This window comes from Xiphophorus couchianus, unplaced genomic scaffold (genome assembly GCF_001444195.1).
Source record: "Xiphophorus couchianus unplaced genomic scaffold, X_couchianus-1.0 Scaffold1000102, whole genome shotgun sequence".
In the NCBI taxonomy this organism is placed as follows: domain Eukaryota; kingdom Metazoa; phylum Chordata; class Actinopteri; order Cyprinodontiformes; family Poeciliidae; genus Xiphophorus; species Xiphophorus couchianus.
Window position 1 is genome coordinate 201,143 of NW_020963015.1, and position 19,596 is coordinate 220,738.

Genomic DNA, 19,596 nt, shown 5'->3' on the forward strand with positions numbered 1-19,596 from the left:
ATGCAGGAGGCCACGGCGCCCTCTGCTGGACAGAAGGACAACAGGTTTTCATGCAGGAGGCCACTGCGCCCCCTGCTGGACGGAAGGACAACAGGTTTTCATGCAGGAGGCCACGGCGCCCTCTGCTGGACAGAAGGAGAAGAGGTTTTCATTTTCATTATGAGCAGCTTTTCTGTCTGGACTCTGAATGTTCCTGAACGCAACTTCAGTTTCAGGAATTCAATCTGTTTCTCATCTAAATAACAAAACATTTAAATACCAAACCAGTTAGTTTATATAAAAATAGATTAACTGATTAAATTGTTTCTCATCCAAACAACAAAACGTCTAAATGATCTGTTAGTTTATCAGAAAAAAAAGATTAAATGAGACAAAAGATGGAACATCAAACTAAATAAAGGGCAAAAAGAGACAATTCAGTGAATTAATCAGTAATTAAACATTTTTAGATGAGGTGTTTTAATTACTTGTTGCTGTTTTGTCATTTTTGTTGTTTATCTGTATTGTAAAGAGATCAAATTTAATTGGGAATAAATGAATTTGTCTGCAATTGAACTGTTTTAATCATTATGAAAATATAAAATTAAATGTCATTTTATTCAAATAAAAAAGCTTTAGCTTTATTAACAGCTCCAATTAAATCTGTTTCCATCTAAACAATAAAACATTTAAAGTTAGTTTATCAGAGGAAATGAGATTAAATGAGACAAAACTAAATGATTCAAAAAGAGACAATTCAATTAATTAATGAGTCATTAAATATATGGCATGGTGTTTTAATTACTTGTATTCTCTGCTGTAGAGATTATTACTGAAATAAAATAAAATGTATTAAAATAAACACATTTATCTGTCAATAAACTGTTTCAATAATTCACAAAGTAAATAATTAAATGTCATTTTATTAAAATAAAAACAGGATTTTAATCAGAATCAACTTTATTGGCTAAATTTGTGACACAAAATAATTATTGGATCACTTTTGAACCAGGAATAGATTTTATTTATTTCTTGAAGTTTTATTTAAAATACATGTAAACATTTATAACCAGTTCAAAATGAAATTAATTTCATTTCAGAATTTTTTATTTCCACTTAATTGTAACCGTTAATAAAAATCAGTTTCTGTCTGATTTGTTCTGAATTAATGGATAATTTTAACTTTATGAAGAGAAAATCTGATTTTCTTCTTATTTTGACACATTTAGAAACTGCTGTAAAAGTTTGACATATTTAAAAATAAAACGGCTTTTCAGATGATTAACAGAGGCGATTTATTGATCAGCATCATGTGATCAGAATCAACTCAAAGTTCAGAGGTGGAAAGAGTTTAAAAATTAAACTGAACAAGTAATCACTGTAAAATCTTACTGTAGTAAATTTTACTTTAAAAGTTACTTTGAGCAGAAGATGACAATGTAAGAATGACTGTTTAATTAAAGCAAACACTTTACAAATAAAAATCCAAAATAAATGAAATATTTTTTTTATTTAGATTTTAAAAAATTATTTTCATTATATATATTTTTAGTCGTTACCAAATATGACTTCAAAAGTGACTAAAATGCTTCACTCAGAACAAAATCAAGTAAAACTAAGAATTCAGGTTTTGCAAACAAATTAAAAAACAAACTACTGAGTTTTTGTACTTAATTACAGTAATTAGAGTAAATGTAACTAGTTTCTTTCCACTGAGGTTTTATTCTTTTCCTGCACAAACTCCATTTCCCAGAATCCTCAGTTCATTTCTCATCAGATTTATAGAAAAACGATGAATTTCCGACCAGAGCAAAACGATGTAAATTGAGAAACTCAAATAAACTGAAAAATAATTATTCTACTTCCTGTTTTAATTTGTAAAAAACCAGTTTGACTCAAACATGAATATAATTATTCTATTTTCTGTTCTTATTCTTATAGAAGCTTCGACTCAAATAAAGAGAAAAATAATGATTGTTTCCTGTTTTTATTCGTGTAGAAACTCTTCGTTCAGTTGAGAGAAAACATGATTTTCTGACTTCCTTTAAAGTCTCAGTGACATAAATACAGATGAAAAACATTCATGGTTAAAACAGCAGCCACACAACTTCCTGTTGGGGACCGCCACAATAAAAGTCTCTTCTTCATGATAACGTGCTGAAGGCACTCAGGGCCCGTTTGAAACTGCGGCTCCGGTCCGAACTCTCCCAGCTGGAGGTGTGATGCGGGTCGGAACCGAGCCTTTGGACCTGATTACTGGAAGGATCCAGAACTTCTTCAGCCGAGGGAAAAAACGGACGGACTCGGACGTTTCCAGCTTACAAAAAACACATTTAACATTTTTTAAGACGAGTCGATTAGTAAACATTAAAATAAAACCGTGATGTGATCCGCTGAGCGCCCCCTACAGGCAGCTGCTGGTTTATGCTGGTAAAACTGTTCAGTCCGACCGTAAAAACGACACTCGAACTACACTTCTGCTCACGTCTCCACGGCAACTAAATCTACATTTAGCCTAGTTAAAGTTTTGCTGCTCATTTAATTATTTTCCAGGCATGATGGAGGCGTCAACATGAAAACAGATAAAACTTTTTTTCTTTTTTTATGCTGGTGTCATAAATCTGAACCTGAGAAACAAAACCGTCTTTATTTTCAGTCCGTTAACGATAAAAGTTTCTGTTTTTTAAAGCTTCTCTAAGGCGTTTCAGACCGAAGTCCTGAGTTCCCGTCTTCACCAAAACTGGACGTAAATACTGTAACCATGGCGACGGGGCGAGCCGCCGATTAGCTGATCCTCCCCGTTTATCAAAACCAAAAGAAAAGAAAAACACTTGAAGCCCGAGTTGTTCTGTTAAAAACGCTTGAGGAGCCGATCGGGTCACATTTACACACAGCTTCGCTCACATACAGTCTGAGTCCAGAGTCCAGCTCTCGCCGGTTTATTCGGGTTCCCGATTCAAAGCTGGCGCTGTCGGAATCGGAGGAGGGCCCGGTTCTGGACCCTCAGGTGGGGCTGCAGGTTCTAGTACTGGATGTATTCCGACTGAAGAGACTGGAGGAGAAAACACAGAAACGTTTTGAGTCAAACGGGAAACATTCAGTTTAGTTCAACGAAAAATCATTCAGTCTGTTTGACCTCAGAACCGGGCCAACCGAGCCTGGTTCTGATCCAGTTTACCCCAGTTAAAGCTGCAGTGTGGAAACTTAATAAAAATATATATTTCACATATTTGTATGTCTCATGCCGTTACAGTTTAAAACGAAACAGATAATCTGTGCTCACTAGAAACAACCAATCAGGGCTGGGAGGCGGGGCTTAGCGCTGCCAATCACCCTTGTGTGGCTCTTTCTCTCTGCTACGCTGCAGCTAGCATAGCCTGTTGTGAATGCTAATGCTAGGTAGCATAGCAACTGATGACAGAGGATAAACAATATTTATGTAACTAAGTTGTTTAGCAGCACTTTCATGAAAATGATTGACAGCACTAAGCCCCGCCTCCCTGCTCTGATTGATCGTTTCTGGTGCGTTTCTTCAGATGGTAAAAGCTCAGGAAGGAGATCGATCTGTTCACAGATCATCATGTTAAACTGCTACGACTTGATGACAGTTTAAACAAATACGTAAAAAAACATTTTAGAAAAGTTAAACTGATAAAAATATATTACAAAAACAAACGACAAACTGGAAAAAGTTACAAACTGCAGCTTTAAAGTTAAAAAGGAGTCTTTCCTGTCCACTGTCGCCACAAAGTCACTGAGCCGTACAGCGGATAATTTAGTGATCGATTATTGTGACGAATTACCAATTAATCAAAATAAAATCTGCAGACTTTTCATTTCACCACTGAAAATTATTTTAGACAATTTTATTAACAGAAAGATGAAAATAAAACAATTAATAAGACAATAAACATTTTTTATCTAACATGCAGTAACAGCCTCTCCTTAGTGAAAACTGAATCATTTTCAGTGAAGGATCAATGCAGTGCAGAGCCGATATATCGGCTAACTGATTAATAATTAGCTTCTTTCTTTAATTACAAAAATCAGGGACCAAAAAGTGGACTGAATGTTAAACATGAGTTCAGTAGAAAAACAGAAATATTTGTGAAAAATGTTCTGTTTTCAGGATGAAACTCTCAGGATTCCCAGAACAGGAAAAGGGGAATTCCTCGTCTTCCTTCTCCAGCCGGTTTCTGTAAACCGAATTACAGCAACAACCCCAGCGTGCGTTTTCTCATCAGGAAATACTTGGTGCGTTTTACTTTCGGTTTTGACTCCTTCAGTTCCTGGGAAGGATTCGAACGGCTGAGTGTAAAGATACGAAAGGCTTCTGGACGACAGACAAACCCAGATCTGATCAGGATGAAGTTTTTCCTTCCACTTTCCTGGAACGTTTCCCAGACGGAGGCCTGCTGGTGATTTTTGTTTTTACGTTCTGAAACTTCTTACAGATGGAACCAGAAGTTTACATACACAGAATAAAAGGAAACGTGGACATTTGTCCCTCTCTGTCTGAACATAAATCAGATAAAACTCATTTTGTTTCAGGTCAGTTAGAAGCAGCAAAATTATTTCTCTTTGCTAAATGCCAGAAAAATTAGTGAGAACATTTTTTAGAGATTTTTTTTAAACTTTCTTTGAATTCAGAAGATAATATTCATCTCATCAGTATCAATCAGATATAATCAAGTTTATTTATAAGAAACATTTCAGTAACAAGCAGCTCAAAGTGCTTCTAAAACACAAAAATAGACAGTAATAAAAATAAAACATTATATTTTGATATTTTTATCGTGTTTCTTTGATTCGGTTACAGCAGGCAGTGAGGTGCGTTCAAGGTGTCCCTGTTAATTTGAGTTTCCATGGAAACTTGAACAGGCATGTTTATGTTTGTAAGCTTAATAATCACAGGGTTTATTTTGGTTATAATGTTACATGATGTCTGAATGATCTGAAGTTCACTGAATATTATCACTGGTTACTGTGACGTTTCTAAGTGTAATTTTTATTTTAACCAATCAGAAGTTTCTAAAGTGATGACATCATCATGATCTTTGTGTCTTTTTCTTAAACTTCTGGTTTCATCGTTGGATGTTGTGATGCTCTTTCAGATATTTTATCTTTCTATGTTCTTACATTTTGTGTCTCATTGCTCAGCCTCAGACTTAGTGGCAGCGTTTCCTCGTCTCAGCAGCAGCTCTGGCGGTTAGTGAAGCTAAAGTTTCCCGATGCAGAGAAAACCCTCGGCTCCCCTGATCAACACGCTTAGAGAAGAGCTGGAAGGATTTCAGAGACCAAACATCACAGGAAACAGAAACGACGTCGGACAAAAAACAAACACGGAGACATTCAGCAGACGAGTCAGAGCGGCGAGGCGTTCCCTCCGCCTGCAGCTTCCGGAGGATCAGATGCACCGATCACGGCCTGTACGGCCGGCACCGATTTCTGGCTTTCAACCTGCCCGTTCTGACGAGTATAAAACTCAACAGGCTCCAGGTTCTTTGGTAGAAACGATAGTTTCACGTAAAGACGGACAGAAAACATTGATAAGTATAAAAATATGATTGAAAAAATGTTTGCAACTCATTTCCAACCTTTAAGTTTTAAGGTTCTACCTGAATTCATCATATTTTCAGATCTGTTGATATTTATTATGCAGCTCTCACACAGTTTTTGCTGTTTTCACACATAAATAATTTTATATTTATAGTTTTTACATTAAATCTGAATTCTTATGATAAGAAACTTTTCACTTGATAAATTCGTTTCACTAGTTTCTGGTCAGGCTGCAAAATATCAACAAAATATTCGATAATTAATTAAAAAATTAATACATTTCATTGTTTCCAATTAAAGCAACAAAGTTTACATTTTTGACCAGATTAACATTTTAAGCTGCATTCTTTGTGTTTTGTGCTGCAGCCTTTAGTTTCGAGTCCAAATAAAATTTAAGTTTAGCAACTTTGATGATTAATTGGATAAAATAAATTGCCAATTTTTTATACCACACTAGAAAAGCAAAAGTCCAAATGAATTCCTCTTACATAATAATATTTTTGTTATTTATCTCATCATTTGTATCAAAGGATGAATGTTTGCTAAATAAATATTTCTAACGTTTGCATGTAAAAGTTCAGTCCTTTCTGCTTGGTGATATTTTGTTTTTATTAATAATTGGACGGTTAATGTGTTTAAATAGGAGATTTTTATTTCTTTTAACAGAATTTGAACCAGGAGAAGCTAAAACTGCAGCTTCAGTTCTAGATAGAAAATATTTGAATATTTTTCATCTTGATAAATATTAATATTTTTTAAACAGTTTTGGCTCAATTACAGATTTAAGTGAGTTTCTCTTTCAGTGTTTTATGGTCTGAATTCTCCAGTTAACCAATTAATAAATTATGGCAACGATTACCCAATTTATGCATCAAAGCATCATTTTTAAAGTTTGATCAGATTTTTATGGATTTTTTTTTTTTTTACCCCTCCAGGGGGTCTTTTGTGGGCTCTAGTGTCCCTTATATGACAGCAGGCTGGCAAGAAACGAGAGAAGGAGAGAGGGGGGAAGACATGCGGCAAATGTCGTCGGGTCCGGGAGTCGAACCCGCGAAGGCCGCGTCGAGGACTCAAGGCCTCCAAATACGGGTCGCGCTAACCGCTACGCCACCTCGACACGCCCTGATTTTTATGGATTTTGAATCTGATTGGTGCATCTCCAGTTGCTGCAGCGCAGGAACGCGTCGTCATGTGATCAGAACGGACCAATCACACAGACAGAAGAGTTGGGAAGCAAAAACAACCAATCAGAGCAAAGGGGCGGGGCAAAGCTGCTGCTGTGTCGGAGGACTTACAGGTATGGAGCGGCTCAGGTAACGTCCTGAGGGGCCCTTCATGGCGCTGGAGGGCCCGTGGCCCCTGAAGGCACTGACGTCCTGATGCTGCGGCCTCATGTAACCCTTGACCGCAGGGGGCGCCGCGGAGCCGCCATACAAAGTACTGTTGTTGTTGACCTCGTGCTGCGCGCCGCGAGGCCCGCCGCTGTAGCCGGGCGAAGGGGCGGAGGGGGCGGGGCTTACAGAGAGAGAGGAGGAAGAGGAGGGAGGAAAAGAGGAGAAGGGAGTCTTCTCGTCCTCCTCGGCGTCGGCGGCGTAGAGATCTCCGAGGGAGCTGGCCAAGCGCGAGCCGAAGGCTGAGCTGAGGTCAGCAGATACAAAACATCAACAGGCAGGTCATGTGACATAAACACACCTGACAGGAGACAAGGAGGGGTGCTGCTCATGACCTCTGACCCCACGAGAATCAGTCAGTTCAGGAAACCGACGTTCCTACGGCTGTTATAGTCACCGCCAGCAGGTGGTGCTGCTGCTTCACTTACTGGAGTTTAACCTGAACTTCTACCAAATATTTTTTCTTAAACCAAACTAGCTAACGGGAGTCGACTAGGAAAAGGTTTGGAGTTAAAAAATATCCAGACACTCATTATGACATTCAGTTTTTGTTTCAACAGATTTCCTGCTTGTTATGATTCTCCTTTCAAAAATCAATTCAAAAATCTAGGAACTTAAAAAAGTTGACGAGCAACAAATCTAGCAACAGTTTTTAAAAAGCAACATGTAAGAAATCTGGAGACGATAAAAACTGACGAGCAAAAAACACCAAACTGAGGGACTTTTTTAAAAAACCCACATAAATCTAGAGTTTAAAAAAAAAATTTTAATTGTCGAGCTAATTTAAAGAAGCGATGATGGAAAACTCTGTAAACGTTACGGTTTTGTTCCCTCAGAGTGTCTGAGGGAGAAAGTTTCATTCCAACCCGGCTGAGAGTCATGAACGCTAACCGAGCCGCACCGCTGCAACCAATAGGAAAATTCAGCAGCCACTGATTCACCACAGGAGGGCAGCACTGAGACAGTTTGGGTAAAATATTGCAGAACAAATTTACACTAAAAGGTGAAAATTTGCACAGAAACATAAAAACAGAACGAATATTTTATAGTTCATCTGCAATAAAACGTTGATTTGAGGTTTAGCTGCTCTTTAAATTTAAAACCGTTTAAATGACTTCCTGTTCAGAGAGATCAGCAGGAAGAGAAGAAGTAGATGATGATGAGCAGCAGGATGTAACAAACAGGACGAGGTGAAAGGAGGAGAATGAGGAAGAGGAGCGGAGGAGTAAATGTGATGAAGAGCAGCAGGAAGTTCTGACCTTCGGATGTTTGACATCGGCGATAACGAGTTCCTCCCGATCCTCTTGGCAGCAGGAGAAGTAGAGGATGCTGGGAGTTTGGAGGGCTTGTGGATGGAGGCGGGACTTTGACTGCTCCCTTTTGATAACCTGAAAGCAAATAAAACATAAAATGATGATCAATACTTGTATGTATTATTGATTCCACCAACCAGACCCGTCAGGTGACAGTCGTACCGGAGCGGCGGTGAGCTGGAGCGATGGCGGGTCTTTGGCTCCTCAAATCTGCAACAAAACAGAACCGTCAGTTTACAAAACCACCGATAATTATTACTGGATGGATCAGCGCCTGTTAGCCGCTACAGCTAGCGACGCGCTACAGCTAGCGACGCGCTCCTGCAGGCGCCATCACTACGCATCGAGTCACTTCCATCAAGCCAGGCTGCTCTGACGCAGGATGACCCAAATCAGTCACAAAATGTTCACATCGCCTTTATTTCTATAAAATATTATTTAAATTGAAAATGTTTTGATGCATAAAATGTGTTTATAAATCTGTAAACAGTTTGGTTTCTGTCCAGATGCAAGACAGCACTAAAGGAATTTATCTTTTATATTGGTCAATAATTTACAGCATTAATTCAAATTGAACAAACTACGGCTCTTACATTTTATAAAATATTTTATTGTACTTGATAATTGTTATGAATATCTCAACATTTTACAAACAAATGAGGCACAGAGACCAGTTCCTGTCCTGACAATGTGACGCTGGTGGACCTGGATGGCTGTCGTAAAGTTGACGATGTGATTGTGAATGTGCGCGATAAATAGCGCGACGTCCAATCCAGTGATACACGTCGACGCAGAAAGGATTTAATCTAAAAGCAGCTTAACGAGCCCCAGCCTGGGGTCAAAGTTCAGTCCTGTACCTCAGAGCTCCTCCGCTCACAGATGGGCGAGGGTGGCGGCGGCTCTTCAGGGCTCGCAGTTTGTCGCCCTGCGTCAGACCCGAACCGTCTGTAATGTCACCCTGGAGGAGAAAACAAGCGCTCCTGTGAGGCGATGGGTTAAACAGGAAACGGGCGGAGAACAGAAAACAAAACGATAATAAAAATGATTTTGTTAGAGAAGTTCTGGAGTTCTCCTGTTTACTGATTCTGTTTACCAACAAAGACCTGAATATTTATGTAGATAAGCTGCAATATTCACTGTTTCTGCTAGAAAGGCACCGATCCAATATCAATACCTGTATCCATCACGAAATTGAAAACAGTTCAGGCCTGATCTGTAAGGGCGGATCTATCCAATCTATTTCACTGAGTGGCATAACACTGTCATTTATTTTACATCATCTTTAAAACTCCTAACTGAACCGTTTGAAGGTTTGTTGCAGTTTATCAACCTGCTGTTTGCTTCTAATTTCACTGACTGAACAAATTAAAGTTGTTTCTACATGTTTGACCGAACTGGTGAAGCTGTTGGTGGGTTTAACTGAGCTGTACCGGTGCAGAGTTATCAGATAAATTTGTAATTCAATAAATTTATATCTGCGTTTTAAAATAGAAACATTTTAATTCAGCTGGTTTTCTGTAGTTGATCGGCTGATACCAAACCTCAGAAAGTCGATGGGTGCATCGCTAGTTTCTGAACATTTCCGACAAAATATTCTGCAGATATCGTTTTGGAGGATTTTGGCTCACCTGCATCATGCCTGATTAAAATCAGAATCAGATCTGGCATGAAAACTGTGATTTTATTTTAGAGCCGTGCCGCCCAGCCCTGCTCTCTGCAGCCTGAACTCCAGCAGCGCGTTAGCCCAGAGTGAGCGTAGCATCTTCTGGGTTAGCAACAGAAGTTAGCTGGTGTTGAAGACGAACGTCGTCCAGACCAACGGCATCCGGCCAAACGACCATAAATTTGCACAATGGATTAAAAAAAAAACAAAGCTGGCTAGTTAGCTGGTGTATGTTAGCAGCTACTTACCAGCAGCCTCAACTGCCTCGAGTCACAAAGTTCAATGAGGATGTCTGCGGGTGACTGAAACTTTTGCCTGACAGAAAAGTCCTGCGAGGAGAAAAACCTACATAAAGTATAAATAGTCCTGCTACGACAAAGACCTGGGACTAAGCGACTGAAGGACAAGTTTTATGTGTTTTAAAGGAAATTTAAGACATTTTAAGGCTTTTATTTTAGAAAGCTGAACTTAAGACTTTTTAAGGACATCCTGGATGTAAGATGTAACACAAAGTGTTTATGTTACAAACCCTTTGTGTTGACTTTTACTTAAAAACTGCTTTAAAAAATCTGCCTTTAAATAATTTATCTAGCTTGGCTAAATTTTCAGTTTCTATTGTTTTTTCTAAAGGGCCCCAGAAGAAATTAACTCTTTAAAAAACAGTTTTGGCCTAATCACCGCTCTCAATATGAACCTTTTTTGAGTCTGTATACTCCAGTTAACAATTAATTGATTACTCAATTAGTTGATGATCATTTCAATAAATCAATTAATCACGTTTAATCCGATTAATCGTTTCAGGCCCAACCTGGCGGGTCTGGAGCGATGCATCAAAGATGAACCAAAACACTAAAGGTTTAAGTTTTCCGCTGAGAGTCGATGGAACGGTGCGGTTTGTGTGTCTAACCTCCTGCAGATGGTCGGCGCTCGCCGATCGGAGGAAGTTGGCGTTGTGGGCGGAGCTTAGCGACAGCTCGTCCAGGCCGTTGATGAGATGCGCCGTCTGGTCCTCCGTTCTTCCCTTCAGAGTGTGCGGGCTTTGCAGCCACAGAGACGCCTGCTTGCTGTGGACACAGATCACATCTCCACTCAGGATGAGGTTTAAGAGACGACCTTACGACGTTTTAATTAAAACGTACATTTATTTAATAAGTTCTGACGCAGCGAACGCTCTGATCCACTGGTGAAACTGAGCTTAACCAGATTTATCAGATAAATTTATACATTTATGTCTGTTTTAAGTAAATTCAGCTGATTTCTTCTGTCGATATTAAACCTCAGATGTCGGGATCGGTGGTGAAAAAATGGATCGGTGCATCGCTAGTTTCAAGCCAAACTTCAGTCCTCCAGAAACAGACTGGACACCTGCAACTGGTCCTGAAACCAGGGTCAAAGGTCACAGTGATCGGCCGGACAGGACAGAGCGAACGATCTGATTTCGGTTCGGAGTTTGCCGACACATTCTTCCTCTTATTGCTGCTTCCTGTCTCTGTTCAGAGTTTTCATATCTGGAGGAAATTCTGTTGCGGAACACAAACCGGACCCCAGGTTCTGATGCTTGCTGATGGAGGTTCTGGCTTCCCGTGATGAGGCGGGAATGTTATGCTAGCGACGCTGGCGGCTGCAATCAGGAGGTGAAACAATGTGATGCCGATAAGCTCTGTTTGTCTTCCTGATCTCACTTCTGCTCCTTACTTTGTTTCATCACCTTCATGTGAAAAACGCTGCGTCTCGTCAGCCAGGATGATGAACTTTTTCCTTTTTTAAGGTTTTATTGGCTCTAGTTGCCTTTATTTGACAATATATTGACAGGAAAGTGGGTAATTAGAGAAGGAGGAAGACATGCAGAAAAGGTCTCCAGGCCGGGAATTGAACCTGCGACGGCTGCATTGTGCTGAACCCCTGCGCCACCTCAGCACCCCAGGATGATAAACTTTATCATTAACGAGCTTTAAAAGAGGAAGAGTCCATCTTCCCTCCTCATCAGGTTTTGCTCCAGTTCTCAACGTCTGTTTAACATTTTGATCCATCTAAAACCAGTTAACAAGTTTGTCTTTGGATCTAACTGGGTTTATGTGTGTAAACTGGAGAAAATGAATGGAACCGTTCACAAAGAAATAATGGATAAAAGAGGAAATGTTTTGTCACCAGTTTGGCATTTAAAACTAATCAGTAACCATTGATACTGAAAAGCTGCAGCTGTTTGTGCAGAGCACACCCAGACTGCAGCTCCTCCATTCTGGACTCAAATCAAGATCACATCAGATCTGAGTTTTCTCTGCAAATCTTCTGTTTTCTGGTCAGAAAATCCAGGAATTATTTCAAAGCTGTGCAGCAGAAATGAGACGATAAACTGAACCAGAACTCATAAATAAAAGGAATTATGATGTTTCTGTAAACAAAATTGTCCTTCAAAATAAGGGCTGGTTGAGACCGAAGCAGGCTGCAGACTGTTATCACCCAGTTTCTGGCAGGAAGAGAGAAACAATAAATCTTGAGCTCATTTTAATTTATCGTGTGATGAATTGATTTATTCCTCATTGAGACATAAATATGAACCATGTTGATGCCAAATCTGCATGATTCTCATTCTTTTTGTGCATTTTGTCTCCTGGAAGCTGAAACTGAACCACCAGAGACCAGAGGCAGAACCACAAACCAGCAGAGACTCACTCTTCCAGGAAGTTCTGCTGCGGCCCGATGACAGAACCGGGCCTGCAGATCCGGGTCCAGGCGATGGCCTCGGCGGCGGTGAAGCGGTAGTGTTTCATCAGGTAGCAGCCAATCAGAGTGCCCGTTCTGCCCAGACCAGCTGGCGGAGAAAAACAGAAACAGCAGCAACAAATCTGAGCCGTTTGGATCAGAACCGACAGAACCGAACTGCAGATCATCACCCCAACAGAAAGACACTGCTTCATCACAGCCGTCATGTATGTGACCCGTTTCAGAGCAAACCCGGTTTAATGTCAAACAGAACCAGAGTCAAAAACAAGGAGAGGTTTTTAAATTCATGAAGCTTCTTAATCCATCCTGGACCTTCAGCTCCTGGTTTTAAATATCAAATTAACTGAGGTCACATCTGTTTGGGTTGAATTTCTCTTCCAGCTCACCTAAACAGAACCCGTGTGACAACACGAAGTAGGCCATGACAGGCTGCTGCTGGTTTCACAACTCAAATTTAAAACTTTTTAAAACCTTTTTGAGACATTATGAATTAATTTAAGGCTTATCTCCATAGAAATGTATAAACTTTGTCCGACCAAGTGGTGATAAATTCACACTTATCTGTAACAGACACAGAAAGGCTAGTTAGCCAGTTAGCAACGGTATGCTAGCAGCTAGTTAGCGGTAGCCTCAACCGCCTTTCAGAATGCAATGAAGACGTCTGAGGGCGACTCAAACTTTTCCGGACAGAAAATGTATGACTTGTGATTAAAGTATTTAAGGGCAATTTGCTTTTTAAAATGAATTTAAAACGTTTTAAGGATCTAGTCTCTCTGTAAAGATCTCAACAAGCCTCCCAGCCCCGATCGACCAAGAAACGATGAGAAACGACGTCACTGATGTCTGGATGTTTGGAAAGGATCCAAAGTCATTTCTGAGAATTATCCAGATATGAAGCAAACATGGAGCCGTAAAAGAGAAACAGACACCAAAATGACAATATTATGGTTTATCGCAATAACTTCTGGAACAATTTACCGCCCAGCAAAGTTTGTCAGAGTGTTTCTGCGAGGAAGGCCAACAGTTGATAACAATTAGCTTATTTTAGCCCAACACACCTGAACCCCCCAGGAAGAAACTCTGTTTCCACCAGGGAAAACAGGAATCTGCTTTTATTCATCCATTTGGTACAAACAACAGAATATGACAATAAAAAATATATACAGGAATGATTGTTTGACCCAAACTGGAAATTAAACATTAACAGGTCACCAATGGCACCATGAAGGTTATTAATGAGCTAAAATGGTCATTAATCAGGAAGTTAAGGCCATTAAATGAGGTCAACAATGTTATTAATGCGACCAAAAAGGTCACCAATGGGGCCCATAAAGTTACTACTGGGCCAAAAACTTACCAAGCGCTAGCTAAAAGAAACCATGTGCCATTTGTTTCTACTTCCTGCCTCAGTGTCCATGCTGAACAACGGCCCAAAACCACTCAGTCGTATTATTTCTGTTCATCCTCACTGGAAAGCTCAGCTAAAATCAGAACATAAGAACATTTTTTACCTCTGTCCTCATCCTAGAAACCTTTCCCAGGTGCAGCCCGCCCCTTCCTGGCTACTCTGGAAACCAGCATTCCCAGTAAGGGGCCTACCCTTGCAGTGGACGGCCACGGCTCCTTGCGCGTTCTCACAGACGTGCAGGAAGCGTCGTACGATGGCGTCGTTGGGCGTGCTGCCGTCGACGAAGAAGAGGTCGTAGTGGTCGAAGCCGGCGTTGGTGAAGCGCTTTCCGTCGTAGATCTTCTTGTTCAGGCGGATGATGGTGGTCACGCCGTACTTCCTGAAGTAGGGGAAGTAAGCCTCGGGCGCGTGCAGAGGGTAACCTGCAGCGGGCAGAGCGTCGTTCCAACATATCGTCTGTCATTACGACTTTCTGAAATCATCTGGAAAACTTCAGCTGGGAGGTGCAGGAGTGGAAAATTTACTTTTCTCACTAATTCACCGTCTCTGGAAGCTTTGGAATCTGAACTAGAACAAACTCAGGAATTTACTTGTGCAACACGAGAGCGAGGTTAACCTGATCCAACAAAGGGAGGGAACATAAACACCGCCATGCATCCTGGGAAAATCTATACTGTTTAAACTAGGAAAGGTTTTTATAAAATAAAAAAAAAAACAGCTGCTGAAAACCAGACAATCTGATGAACAAAAGCAGTTTGTAACCTGTCAGTGAAATGTAATGTTTTCTTGTGTTTTTCATGAAATATGCAAAGAAAACAGTTTAAATTTGTTCACGCACCGTTTTCTATCCTGGATTTGGGATGCGGTCCGCTGAAGGCCAGAAACTTTCCCGGGACGATCCAGTTCAGGTCTCCGTTCTCCACGCGCTGCAGACACAGAGACGAGCCGACAACGCAGAGAGTTTACACGATTTCCGGCAGAGAAATATAAAACTGTGACTAGTTTAACTCAGGCTTGTTTTAATTTAGTCCTGCTAATGTGGAACTACTCCGGTTCTCCAGAAGAGGGCACCACAGTCCACGTTTCTGAGTTTCTCTCATTCAGGTGCAGAAAACTTCATTAACTATCAGAGTATCGGAAATTATACTCTAGTAAAAAAGTATTTGGTAAAAAATCTATTCAAGTACTGAGTACCTGATCAAATTATCAATCATTTAATATTTAAAAATGACATCATCAGACAATTCATCAAATTATAAAATTAAGGAGAAACTTTGGTATTTTAAGGACCAAGATGACAATAATTCATATAAGCAACAAAAAATAACAAAATCAGGCAAAAGAAACATTTTCCAAATCTGTTTCTTTCGATATAAAAACTTCAGAAACTTTAATAAAAACTTAAATAAAAACTGTTTCTGGTGAAGTTTTGGTTAAAACACGTTTGATTTTCATTCAGTGGGTAGAAAATCCAGAAGTTTTACTCAAGTAAAAGTAAAAAGTAAAGGTAAAAATACTCCTAAAAGTAATTTTTTTCAAAAATGTTACTCGAGTAAATGTAACTAGTTACTACCCAACTCTGGTAACACTATTTATTTAACGACTGACATAACACGAAGGGGTCTTTATGTTTATGACTGATATGAAGTGTTTTTCCGTAAATAAAGAAACTTTTAATGCAACTTTGAATTAAGAGGTTCATTATTTACCAAATGAAACTTTATGAAACAGTTGTATACATTCACGGAGACTCCTTCTTGTTTATGGTGGAGTTATGTCAGTCTTATGCACCTTCAAATTAAATGTTCCCAGAGCTGCGTTAACCTGTTTTCAAACCATTAAAGCAGTGACTGGTCTTACTGGTTTTACCTCGTAATGTTCGTATTCGTCCACATCAAACGTCTCAAAGTCAAAGAAGCCGTGCTGCAAAGCCTGGAAGACGATGAAAACAGTTTGTTTTTATTAACTACATGATAAATTCAGATTCATTTCCTACGCTAAAGGTTACAGACGGGTCATTTCCTCACTGCGGCGTTTGATCCTGATGATTAAAACCGTTTAACCAGGACTTACTTCATCAATATGCAGACATACGGCAGCAGCAGTAAGAGCTGATTTATTCTCCAGAATGTGAAAAGACAGCAGACAGAAATGTGACGCAGACCGACCTGCAGCAGGTCAAGGTGAGTCAACACCTGATCCACAGATGGACCAATTAATCCGACCAAACGCAGAAAAATTAAACCCGTCATGCAGATCCATGTCATCTCCCACTGGACTGTTTGGACTGCAGTTGGGCTTTACAGGCAGCGATGCTAACGTGCTAAAGGTCAGAGGTTATAGAAAGCGCCGATGGGAAAGAAAATGAACTTTGCTTCTTTCTGTTCTGTCAGAACGAACGGTGCCAGATGTTTGCTGGTTCAACCTCTGGTCACGGCGTTTGGGTCTGGCAGGCAGAATTAATGAGTCCAGTTTTCAACCGTTTGCAGAATCATCGTTGTTCTTTCCTCCTTTTTATGCAGGTCAGATTAATGAAACCAGTGGTTTCCAAAGTCAGGATTCAAAGGCCGGTATCCTGCAGCCGTTCACTCCAGCTCTGTTTAATCTGATTTAATCCGACTCCAGTCCGTTTGGTTAGAAAGTCCGGTTTGTTTGAGGAGGATCTCTGGTCCTCCAAACCTCGGTCCAGGTTCAGTTGAAGTGAACTCTGGTTCTGGGCATTCTGGGTAAATACAACCAAAGCTAACATGTTAGCCTAGCGTTAGCAGGAGAAATGGCTCATGGTTTTTAGTCAAAGACTAAAGAGAAATCCTCCAACCGCTAAAATCTGTCGCCTCCATTTTAGTTTCCATTTTGTAAAGCAGGAAGTTGTGAGAAATCGAAAACAAAAACTGCTCCTTCACCCGGTTCAGTGATAAAACGTCTTCTGATGCTTTTAGATTGTTTGCAAGCAGATAATGAAGAATCACATTTAAAAACAATATTTCAATAAACGTGTAAAACATATGAGAGTTAATTACTGATATATAATCAGTGGGAAACAGGTGAAAGTAAAGATCTTTGGGTCGATGCCTTTGACCAGCATGACTGGTGATCGATATCTCACATGGTGAAGTCAAGATTGAAGAAAAACAAAAACAGGTGAAGTTCTTCAGAAATCCTGAATTATTGATCAACCAGAACGATTTGAAGGTGGCAGGAAGTGAAAGAGCAGCAGCCAGATTTAAAGTATTTTCTCTGCAGTGGTTATCTGCCACGTCTGCAGCCCCAGATCCCAGTATTCCCAGTTAGTCCACTGGGATTCTCTGCTGCACGTAATCACGCTCCACAACGAATTATTCACACTTCTGACCGATTAGCTGCCGGCCTCTGATTGACTGCCGTTCAGCGGCTCTTCGACACGCCGAGTCGTTATGCAACAATACTGTGTAGCTGAGAGTTTCCCAGAATGCCTCCTGCTTCAAACGCTCAGACTGCTTCCTGTTTCCTCTGGAGTCAAACGCTGAGACTGCTTCCTGTTTCCTCTGGAGTCAAACGCTCAGACTACTTCCTGTTGCTTCTGGAGTCAAACGCTCAGACTACTTCCTGTTGCTTCTGGAGTCAAACGCTCAGACTGCTTCCTGTTTCCTCTGGAGTCCATCACTCACACTGCTTCCTGCTTCCTCTGGAGTCAAACGCTCAGACTGCTTCCTGTTTCCTCTGGAGTCAAACGCTCAGACTGCTTCCTGCTTCCTCTGGAGTCAAACGCTCAGACTGCTTCCTGTTTCCTCTGGAGTCAAACGCTCAGACTACTTCCTGTTGCTTCTGGAGTCAAACGCTCAGACTACTTCCTGTTGCTTCTGGAGTCAAACGCTCAGACTGCTTCCTGTTGCTTCTGGAGTCAAACGCTCAGACTGCTTCCTGTTTCCTCTGGAGTCAAACGCTGAGACTGCTTCCTGTTTCCTCTGGAGTCAAACGCTCAGACTACTTCCTGTTGCTTCTGGAGTCAAACGCTCAGACTACTTCCTGTTGCTTCTGGAGTCAAACGCTCAGACTGCTTCCTGTTTCCTCTGGAGTCCATCACTCACACTGCTTCCTGCTTCCTCTGGAGTCAAACGCTCAGACTGCTTCCTGTTTCCTCTGGAGTCAAACGCTCAGACTACTTCCTGTTGCTTCTGGAGTCAAACGCTCAGACTACTTCCTGTTGCTTCTGGAGTCAAACGCTCAGACTGCTTCCTGTTGCTTCTGGAGTCAAACGCTCAGACTACTTCCTGTTGCTTCTGGAGTCAAACGCTCAGACTACTTCCTGTTGCTTCTGGAGTCAAACGCTCAGACTGCTTCCTGTTGCTTCTGGAGTCAAACGCTCAGACTACTTCCTGTTGCTTCTGGAGTCAAACGCTCAGACTACTTCCTGTTGCTTCTGGAGTCAAACGCTCAGACTACTTCCTGTTGCTTCTGGAGTCAAACGCTCAGACTGCTTCCTGTTTCCTCTGGAGTCCATCACTCACACTGCTTCCTGCTTCCTCTGGAGTCAAACGCTCAGACTGCTTCCTGTTTCCTCTGGAGTCAAACGCTCAGACTACTTCCTGTTGCTTCTGGAGTCAAACGCTCAGACTACTTCCTGTTGCTTCTGGAGTCAAACGCTCAGACTGCTTCCTGTTGCTTCTGGAGTCAAACGCTCAGACTGCTTCCTGTTGCTTCTGGAGTCAAACGCTCAGACTGCTTCCTGTTTCCTCTGGAGTCAAACGCTGAGACTGCTTCCTGTTTCCGATCGCTTCCTGTTTCCTCTGGAGTCATTTGTTGGATCTCTGCTCAACAATGTCTGTATACAGTATAAGCGTTTCTGGCGGCCTCTGATCTCACCTTCCTGATTCCCTGCAGACAGTCCAGCACTGTGAGGTTGTAGGTGCAATTCCCAAAAGAGGCGTCCCTGCAGAGACACAAAACGCCAGTAAAGATACAGACGAGTTGATTTTAGCAAAATAAAAACATGTCAGCGGTTGCTAACGGCGACGACTCGATCAGTCTGTTGGATCCTCACTTCCTGTCAAACCTCATGTTGACTTTACAACCTTAGACTGAGACTTCCTGCGGAGCTGAGGGAACGACCTGAATCAGGAAGCTTCATGCTAAATGAAAGAAATCAAACCAAATTAATCCAGTTTATCGGAGAGATGAAGTTAAACTGATCACATCTGTTTCTGCAGATCATTATGTGGCTTTGGCCCAAAGGCTAGTTAGCTAGTTAGCATGGGTACATTAGCAGCTAGTTAGCATTAGCCTAAACCACTTCAAGCCAGAGACTGTAATGAAGATGTCTGCATGCGACCCAAATGTTTGCCTGACAGAAAATCCTGTGAGTAATAAAAACTCAACATGAAATTAAAAAGTCCTGCAATGACACAATGTAAGACCTGGGATTAACTTACTTAAGGCCAACTTACATTTTTAAGTGAATTTAAGACATTTTAATGCCTTAACTTTAGATCCATTTATTTCTGGACTCCCTGTTAAAGAGGAGCTGATTGGACGGGTTTTAAAGTCCAGAACCTGCTGCCAGTTTTAGAGAAACTTTCTTTA

At 40.9% G+C, this 19,596-nt stretch overlaps 1 protein-coding gene and 1 long non-coding RNA gene across 5 annotated transcripts in view; one reads left to right on the forward strand and one right to left on the reverse strand.

The window, feature by feature from the left end:
- LOC114141451 (uncharacterized) lies at positions 1-2,039 on the forward strand. Its single transcript, XR_003594843.1, has 2 exons — positions 1-94; positions 145-2,039. It is a non-coding gene; the product is annotated as an uncharacterized LOC114141451 (long non-coding RNA).
- Positions 1,951-19,596, reverse strand: part of cdc14ab (cell division cycle 14Ab) — a 26,290-nt gene continuing 8,644 nt past the window's right edge. The window contains exons 6-18 of one of the 4 annotated variants that reach the window (XM_028011985.1): positions 18,880-18,946; positions 15,907-15,969; positions 14,876-14,963; positions 14,229-14,459; positions 12,579-12,717; positions 10,813-10,969; positions 10,154-10,234; positions 9,100-9,200; positions 8,405-8,452; positions 8,189-8,317; positions 6,834-7,176; positions 5,119-5,258; positions 1,951-3,031 (exon numbers count right to left, since the gene is read on the reverse strand). In XM_028011985.1, coding sequence (XP_027867786.1) covers positions 5,148-5,258; positions 6,834-7,176; positions 8,189-8,317; positions 8,405-8,452; positions 9,100-9,200; positions 10,154-10,234; positions 10,813-10,969; positions 12,579-12,717; positions 14,229-14,459; positions 14,876-14,963; positions 15,907-15,969; positions 18,880-18,946 — 1,558 coding nt within the window. In that variant the 3' untranslated portion in view covers positions 1,951-3,031; positions 5,119-5,147. The remainder of the gene's footprint in view (positions 3,032-5,118; positions 5,259-6,833; positions 7,177-8,188; positions 8,318-8,404; positions 8,453-9,099; positions 9,201-10,153; positions 10,235-10,812; positions 10,970-12,578; positions 12,718-14,228; positions 14,460-14,875; positions 14,964-15,906; positions 15,970-18,879; positions 18,947-19,596) is intronic. The other 3 variants (XM_028011987.1, XM_028011986.1, XM_028011988.1) reach the window with 3 other exon arrangements.